This window comes from Curcuma longa, chromosome 11 (assembly GCF_044706935.1).
Source record: "Curcuma longa cultivar G26 ecotype Majalengka, Jawa Barat chromosome 11, ITB_CL_G26_1.1, whole genome shotgun sequence".
Taxonomy (NCBI): domain Eukaryota; kingdom Viridiplantae; phylum Streptophyta; class Magnoliopsida; order Zingiberales; family Zingiberaceae; genus Curcuma; species Curcuma longa.
In genome coordinates this window covers 464,482-474,248 of record NC_133871.1, presented here as the reverse complement: position 1 = coordinate 474,248, position 9,767 = coordinate 464,482, and the positions used below count along the sequence as shown (strand labels likewise).

General features: G+C 32.4%; 1 protein-coding gene across 1 annotated transcript in view; it reads left to right on the top strand.

Annotated features, from left to right (window-relative positions):
* The first annotated feature begins 1,322 nt into the window (after positions 1 to 1,322).
* Positions 1,323 to 9,767, top strand: part of LOC141838843 (alpha-N-acetylglucosaminidase-like) — a 100,600-nt gene continuing 92,155 nt past the window's right edge. Inside the window, exons 1-3 of the mRNA XM_074726436.1 lie at positions 1,323 to 1,556; positions 4,535 to 4,611; positions 5,505 to 5,716. Of these exons, the coding sequence (XP_074582537.1) occupies positions 1,332 to 1,556; positions 4,535 to 4,611; positions 5,505 to 5,716 (514 nt within the window). The 5' untranslated portion in view covers positions 1,323 to 1,331. The remainder of the gene's footprint in view (positions 1,557 to 4,534; positions 4,612 to 5,504; positions 5,717 to 9,767) is intronic.

Genomic DNA, 9,767 nt, shown 5'->3' with positions numbered 1-9,767 from the left:
TCGATATAAATGTTTAAAAGTTTCATATTAAGCTTCATTCACTACTTTTTTAACATCTTTCTCAACTATTGTATATTTTTTAAATTTTCCTATTGTATATTTTTGGCTTCATTACTCATACTGCTTCATCCTTTAGTGATTTATCGATAATAATACCTATTCTATTTCTTGTTTTAGTTCTTCTCGTATATCATAACTTAATACCAGAATTCTCTATCATCTTTACCTTCTCTCCTATCCATTTTATCTTTTGTACACACAAAATATTAATTATTTTTATAAGCACCGTATCTATTACTTCTATTGTTTTACTAGTGTGTTTCTACATTTCCTATTTCAAATTTTAGACAATTAAATTTTCTATAATATTTGTTCTTATCCAACTTATGGTGTGAGAACTTTTGTATATTTAACACTATACTTGAGTTCTCATGAAGATGTAATGATCTTTATCAAAATGTTATAGTTAGACCTTACAATGTATTCCTTACGAGGAATATTCTAACATTAACATAATAGTTTGATGGATCTATTCATTAAATATTTATATATAAATCTATATTGACTGACAACTTAATGTGCAACTCTCATGCTTTTTTCAATTGGACTTAAAATCGACTTTAATGGATTTTGCTCATCTATTTTATGTGAAAAAATATTACTTTGTTTTTTTTAATGTAAACTTTCTTGATTAAGATCAAACTTTTGCCTGTTTTATTTTTTTTATCCCATAAATCTGTCCATTCAAGTAAACTGGCATTCAAAAATAGTTTAAATTCCATGAATTTAGCTGCAATCACATTTTAGTAAAGAAATTTATTTTAAAGATAAATTGAAATAATGCTTTTATTAAATTGTCATAGGAGTTTTTATATAAAATAACTTTTCCTTTAAAGAGGCTTGTGTAAAATATCCTTCGTTAAAAATTAGATCAAATGGCGTCCGGTAGCAATGATGACATTAGGGAGAAAAGTGTCCTAAAATAGTTAAATATGTATTATATATATTTTAAAAGAGTTCACAGATAAAACAAAACGCCGGCCGCCCAATTTGTCGTCTTCTCTGGCGAGGAATCCAAACCCACTACGTTCATACTTTAATTACGATTACGTCATATTACTTCTTCTGATACGGTGAGTCGATACCGCTCTGAAAAGCAAGCTCCGATGGTCGACTTACTGGGACCGCTTCGTACAACTTGAAGGAACCACCTTGTAGACGAATAACACAGCAACATGTCCTGCTCTGTGATTGAAAATGGACACTAGAGCATTACCACTGAGCCCTCTTTTTTGATAAAACCCACCATTCTGATGATCCGACCATTTCCAATGGCATTCCCTCCTACCTCCGTTTCCTTTCTCTTTCTCTTCTTATTCTTCTTCTCGTACACGACCCTCTCCTCTCCTTTGGCGTTCTCCCACCTCGCTGGCCTGCTCGATATCCAACGACGGGAGCAATCACCGCCCTCAGTCCAATTGGCCGCAGCCCGCGGCCTCCTCGCGCGCCTCCTTCCTTCCCATATCTCCAGCTTTGAATTCGAGATCGCTTCCAAGGTCGTATTTGTTAATACTACAAAATTTCTAACGCTAGATGATCGAGTCATAGCATTTACTACCCGAGTTTGATATTAATCCACATTTGTCTTTGGTCGAATCGAAAAGCTTCCGCTTGAATGGTTCTGATTAGACTCTTTTTCTTTCGTTTTTTTTAAAAAAAGGCTCATAAGTGATGTTTGGCAACGACATGAGGAAGGTCATTCAGTAACCCATCTTGAATTATAACATAGCCTAGACAATTTTTTTTTAAAAATTATTTATTTATTAACATCTGGAGTTGGATTGGAGTTCAATCTCCACATACTAAAATTTGTCATGCTAATGGAGCCTAGTGGCATGTTTTCAAACTGGGTTTGTTGGAGGAAAGAAAGAGTACTGGTTAAGTGTAAGTCCTAGGAATGACTAACTGGACAAGAATTGGATGAGCGACTGCGCTGTGCCTTCACTTAAGAGTGAGGGTAATATATCTAAACACATTAAAAAATTATGATAAACAATTTAATAAGTGTTGTTGAAATAATTTAACCTTAAGAATTGAAAATTATGGTAAATTTAGAAAATTGGATTTGCTCGTAAATCTAATGAAATTAAAGAAGGTTAAAATGGAGGTGAGTAAAAGTGTGAATTTAGATGAAATTCTGATTGGAGTTTGGAAGTGTTAGAAGATCAAGGTATAATTTGTTTAATTAAGTTATTTGATAAATTTTAGAAACTAAGAAGATGAAAAATGGAGGAGAAGTTGTTCAGTATTCATTTATAAGAATAAAGGCAAGATAAAATGTTATTCTAATCATAAAATAATTATTTATTAATTTAAGTTGGCATAAATAAATCAGGATTTAAAGTATCAAGCCATGCTGCCTAACATGACTTATACTTACTGTTTTGGTCCAACATCAAGACGACAACAAAATTGATATTGACTAAAACAATTCCACTCTTCTTCTTTCTCTTCCTCTTCATCCTCAAACTTATTTCATTCAGAAAATTCACAATCGAGAAATCAAGGGAAGGAAAGACGAGGAAGAAGTTGATCCAAAATTGATGAGAATATATACTTGGTTGAGGGAGGTACAATTGTGAAGGAAGGTGAGTAGTGATTCAATCCAACGATGATGATGGTGAGTAGAGGGTAATGGACTTGCTAAGTGCGGTGCTGTAGTCGCAGTTGACATTGCAGGAGTATTATATATGCCTATATCATGGATAGAAATGTTGTATCGTGTTGGGCAAATCAGTCGAAATGTATTATTATGATAAATATTGAAACTCGATACTACTCGACATCCAGACAATATCTCTTGCATTGTTATGTTAATCATGTCGATGAATATCATTTTATGTCAATACTTAACACTCTTTGGCATGCTAAAATTGAGATAATGCTATTTTTTTGTAGTTTATCTCCATTCAAGATAATGTCAAAATTGTAGCATTTGAGATGGAAAGCAAACATTAAATTTAACTACATAGTTGTCTTATATTTTTGTTTTCTTCGTCTTTTTCCTCCTTCCACTTTTAATTGACTATTGACATCATACATTATCAGAATGTCGGCATGATATTAAAATAATGTCATTCTAGTCAAAGACCGAAACATTGGCATACCTTGAGATTTTGAACCTTAGTCTATATAATATATAATTATATATAACTTATATCTTAACATATATATTAACTTGTATATATAACATATAGTCATATTAATTAACACACACACACACTTACATATATAATTTATATATATAGTTATATATAACTATAATTGTTATCAACTATATATATATATATCTAACTATAATTAATTAGCATATATATATAATCACTATTATATTAGAATTAATTAATTCTATATAATCAATTACATATAGTTATATATGTAGTTAATTAATTATATATACTAATTGATATATAGGTATTAATATTATATTTATACATCTAGGTTTACATTTAGAAGGAAATACATCTCAAAGCATATTGACATGACACAATATGATAATGAAATCATATCATTTTGGCTAGAGAGCAAAATAGGTTTGAGGTTTTATACATTAGCCTAATTGTAATTTCCTTAGTTGGATTCTTTCTTTAGAAAGATTCCTAGTTTGTATATAAATAGACCTTTATGTAAAGGGTGTAAATTCAAGAGTAAGACTTTTTTTCGAGGATATTTTGTTTAACAAGCTTAAACAACGATTGAAAGCTTCAACTCAAGCTCTTGGTAGTTACATCTTTAAGCTTTCACTTTTGTCTTTAGGAAGAGTGAGGAGTTATTTGTTGAGTGGAATCCTTGTATTATGCCAAGCTTGTGATTAATTAGAAAATTCCATTGGTTTGGTGCTTGTAGAGGCTTACCCAATTCCCTCTCGTAAGGGGTGGTATTAGTGGATTGATTCGAGGGTGATGCACTTGATATATCATAGGCTATGGAATTGGATCCTAGTCTTCGAACCACAATTTTGTGTAATAGCATTGTTGTTATTTTTGTGTTTATTATTTCCTCTACACATATATCTTGACACAAATCAAATACACACGCAAGCACTTACACTACTATTTATTAATTTATTTGTATTGGTTTGAGGAATTGACAATTTGGGCTCACCATCTATTCACTTCCCTAGTCAGACCATCTTTGATCTTTGGTCCTACAGTTTGTCATGAATTGAGAGAGGAGATGCAGACATGTTTAAGGGTACACCACCCTTGTCAAGTGGAAATCAGCAACCTCCCTATTAGGATTTGCTTTTAGAAAATTTAACTTTAGAAGAAGAGGGGTTTTGATACAATGTTAAGATTTGGTGAAAGTATTGTAGTACACCTAATCCACTATACATAACCTCATAACTCTAATACTTGTAATAACACTTGATGAAATATTAGTAATTATCATTTTTCTGATCTTATATACTGATATTTTCATTAATAGATTCTCTTGCTAGTAATAAATACTTTCTTAAACTTCTAATTTGCAGGAAACATGTGGTAGAGAAGCATGCTTTATCATTAGCAATCATCCATCATCAGGTACAAAAGGAACACCAGAAATTTTGTAAGTACAATAAACTATTGAGAGTGTTTAGTGGAATTACTTTTTTATTTACCATTTATAATTTTGATTTATGCAAATGAAATAGTGCTTATTTTGGTTGTTCTTTACAAGTTCATATATATTTGAAAATGCATGCACAAGCAATATGACTCTGGAATCTTACAGTGCATGTGAAAGACCATTTAGATCTCATTATTACACTAATATCACCTCTTCTGATAAAATGTGCCATAAAGTACTATTTTTTTCCTTGGTTTCTGAGCTTTGTTGTGTCCTAAACTATAGGGAATGATTGTCATGGCATAGCTTTAATACAGTGCAAAAGGTATGCTCTCTCTTGTAGTCCTTTGTTGGATGTGGTATAAGGGAACAATTCTTTTGTACAATGCTCACATATTGATTTTGCATTATTGCTTGGTGTTATCTAGGCTCCAAAGTACCTTTATGTTGTATCCCATTGGTTGAAGGCCCCCAAATTGTTTGAGATGACCTATGCTGAGACATGGTAGCACAGATTGAAATTTCACTTCTTGCTGCTTCCCAAGTAAACTAGGCCTAAGTCTCTCTTCAGCCTTTGAAATGAGGACTCTGCTTCTCAAATAGTTGCATTATTCCTGTGTTTTTTTTAACGAGAATGAGAATCAATTTCCATATAATTTCCATATTACCATTAATTTTTTCTGTATGCTGGGTTTCCCCTTCTGTATTAGTTAAATAACTATAGCTCCAGAAATAACTATAGTTAAATATCTATGCTGTGTTACCTTTTGGTAAGTTGTTTTTCCCTTTTGTATTAGCGTTAAAGAACTGTAAGATGATTTATTATTATGTTTTTCAATTTAATGTATAATATTTCAATGTTATTCTGAGCAGTGGTTTAATTTGTTTACCAGAATCCAAGGAACAACTGGTGTTGAACTTTCAGCTGGTCTTCATTGGTACTTGAAGCACTGGTGTTTAGCTCACATATCCTGGGAGAAGACTGGGGGTCTACAATTGTTATCTGTGCCAAAAGCAGAATCCCTTCCTCATGTACCTCCATCTGGTGTCTTAGTACAAAGACCTGTTCCATGGAGTTACTATCAGAATGCTGTTACGTCGAGTTGTAAGCTATTACAATTTTTTCTTAACTTGGTTTAGTACTCAATAGATAATTTAAAATTTTGTTTTCAGATCTCTAGTTTTTTCTTAGAAATCATACCATCATTTGAAATGAGTTTAATAAACTCTACTGCTCGAACGGACTAATTTCACACATGTATGGCTGATAATGCAATGGCCATTTTCCCATCATTCTATTAAGTATGAGTTTATATGAAATTTTTATGTCTGATGGAAAATTAATACGAATTTTGTATGTAATTTTTAAATGAAAATATACTTCATTCAAGGATCTTTATAGTCGAATTAACCTTTTTTGCCAATTTCAATAGTCCAATGATAATCACAAAATGGAAAGGAATTAATTGTATTTTACAATCCAAAATGATCCAACAATTGTGATATATGTTGCTTATGATTAAATGATCATCTCATGTCTCTACTTCCTTTTGCATGACAATAATAATTCTTTTGTCCCTTATGGAAGCTATGGGAGTTAAATGGTGGAGGAAAAAAAAACTAATTTCTCTAATAATCAGATCGAACATTTGAATTATTTGGGTTGGATTAGTCCTCGTGGGAGACCCGTTTAATTTTTATTTCATCTCCCACTCACACATGAGTGCAGGACCTTTGTTTAGTATGATCATAACCATATACCATTAATTTTATACAAGCAAATGAATCATGTGATTAGCGAGCATATTAAATAAGAGCTCAAAACCATACACTTGTTAAGGATATACAACAGTTTAATTCAAAATATGTATGAGAATAGTCAACTCACTATACCCTAGATTTATTTGATCACATCAATCAACTTACCTCTTGTCTCCTAAACAAAATAGCATACTTGATTATTTTTGTATTCACAATTATGTTATAACAACTAAGTTAAACATAAGTAGTTGTCTTGTGAATACAAAATAGGTCAAATTAATCTTCCTTTCTCATTAGAATCTTTCCATCTTAATTTTATCTGCTTTCTTAGACATGTACCACATTACCAAATCATCCATAGCTATTGGCAGTATGCTAAAGTAACAATGCTAAAATAAAGTTAAGGAAGCAGTTGAATGTATTAAGGGTATAAAAGGAGGTTATATAAACTTGTGGATCTCACACAATGAGTTGGGATTCAACTATTCATTATCAAAATGACCACGTTCAAAGTTCAAAATCTCGAGCCGTGCCAAAGTTTCAATCTTTGATTGGAATGATATTGTTTTGGTATCATGTTGATGTTTCGATACATGATGTTGGTAATGAATTGAAATTGAATAAGGAAGAAGATGAAACATATGAAGGAGACATTGCTTGTGTCGAACATGGTTTTAAATCTTGTATTATGTTTGCAAAACGGTTGAAATATATCGTTCTGATAAATTATTGAAACTTTATACTATTGAGTACAAATAATATCTCATTCCTTTGCTTCATCTCCTCTCTACTTCAGCCTCCAATCTGTCACCGATACCTTGCATTGGAGCATCGACATGATACTAGGACAGTACCTTTCTAGTAAAAGACTGAAACTACGACACAATTCAACTGCTTCAGTAAAAGATGGAATCCGTCACCCCAGCAACCCCATACGGTTGATCCAATGATCATCTGTGAGGAGGTAAATTGGGAAACTGCAGTTGGTCACAACGGGAGAGGGCATTGCCTCGGCTTCGCCAAGATTCGACCCTTGTCCACTTTAGCAAGTTTGCCCCGTCGTAACCAACTCAACTGTGCCCCGGGGGCAACTACGACACAATTTAAGATTTTGAACTTTGGTGCCGAGTGGTATCAAATTTGAGTGATTTACTGAAATGATATATTTCGACTATTTCCATTGACATGGTATGAGATTGCAAACCATAGTCACTTCAACATGTGGTATGAAACATGCGTTACGATATATTTCTTCCTACTAGGAAGCGTATGTCTTTAAAAAAAAATACACATCGTATAGATCTTAATTTAAGTGTGTCTCAACACTTAACTTGAATTTTCTCCTTGTTTGTCGTCCAATAATTTCAGTCTTAAGAAAACTCTAAACTAATATCAATCTTAAGAAAACTCTAAACTGACTATTAGACAAATTTAATAGATTGTGGGAAAATCTATTTCGATTAGAAAAATAAATATTTCATGAAGTAATCTCATCTCAATAATTTATTATCAAGGCAACATATGTATGAATTTGTTCACAACAAAGTCAATATTGTCTCATCTTTGCATGCTACCCAATATCAGAGGTGATTGCTTGTGTGAGAGAGCCAATCTTAACTTGTTAGACATACTTTTAATTCACAGATATATATCATAAACTAAATGTGCACATATAAAATGCATAATTAGATGTCATTACAATAATGGACACAATATCTTAAATACTTATGTGTCAGTTACAATCACATTCTATGCAATCCAAGAGATGTCATTACAATAATGGACACAATAAAGATGTCTCTAGATATTGACTTAGTAAAAGGATCAACCACCATCAAGTGCATAGGCATGCATTTTAAAATCACCTCATTCTTTTTAATAATATCTCCGATGAAGTTGTACTTCGTATCAAAATGTTTGCTTTTTCAATGGTATTTAGGATCTTTAGTGTAAGCATTGTTGATTGATTACCACTATAAATTGTTATAACTCCCATTGGATTGCTTATTGCACCTAAATGACATAAGAATCTTCTTAACCAAATATCTTCTTGCACTATAGAAGCACATGCCACAAAATTTGCTTTCATTATGGATACTGATGCACAAGTCTCTTTCTTACTTCTCTAAGAGATGCAACCACTATTTAACAAGAAAGCATAACCACAAGTGGATTTACAATCATCTAAATCACCATCCCAGTCAACATCTGTATATCCTTTTAGTATTAAATTTTTTCCTTGATAATGAAGGAAATAATTTTAGAGTGCCTTTTAGGTATCTAAGAATCCTTTTAATTGCACTCTAATATCTTCTTTGTAGATTAGATTGATATCTACTAACCAGACCTACAACATAACAAATATTGGGACGAATATAGATCATTGTGTACATTAGACTCCCAACAATACTAGATTATGATGCTTTAGACATCGCTTGTTTTTCTTCAGAAGTGTCTGGACATATTTCACAACTTAAATTTTCATCTTTGGTCATAAGAGTATTAATAGGTTTGCAATTTGACATTCTAAATTGCTCTAATTTTTTTTTAATATATGATTCTTGAGACAATGCAAGCAATCTCTTAGAATGATCTAATAAGTTTTAACATCTAGAATGTAATTTGCCTCATCCATGTCCTTTATCTCAAAATTAGAGGACAACCATTTCTTAATGGTTTGTATATACTCCTTATCATTTCTAGCTAACAATATGTCATCGACATAAAGAAATAGAATTTCAAATTTTTTATTGCATCTTTTCACATAGGATATGAACAAAAACATACAGGGAAATTCAAACAATATCTCAAAGTGCTATGAGGGAACTCACAGGGAAATGCGAACAAAATAAAACAAAGTGCATAATTGAAAAGCAAAGCAAACAAAACAAAGCAAATACATAAGTACAAAGATAAAAAAAGAGCACAAAATAAAAAGAAAAACATACTGCCCTTAATGCCTAGTAGTTGGAGACGGTTCAATTTGAGTATCCAGTCCGGGAGTGGAATGATTGTAATTGAGATAAATACTGCTCTCTCCACTATTTTTCCTTATCTAGTCTGGGAGTGGAACAATTGCAATTGAGATAAGCACCGCTCCCTCCATTTTCCCCTTGAAGGTTCTCTTTGACGGTTGGAGGCGGTTTAATTATATCATCCAGTTCAGGAACTGGCCGATTGTAGTTGAGATAAGGGTCTTCTTCAGTAATAATTTTAGAGTAGGTATGCCTCCAAGTGTCCTCTTGTTGGCGATCTGGATCTCCGTCCTATGTTCCGGATTCTATCCGCTCCGAAAAGCATAGAACCCCATAGGACAAAATTTTTTATCCCGCCAGGATCAATTGACAAAATCTACAAAAGACTAAGTCAATCGATCTTTCAGGATCGCCGATTCC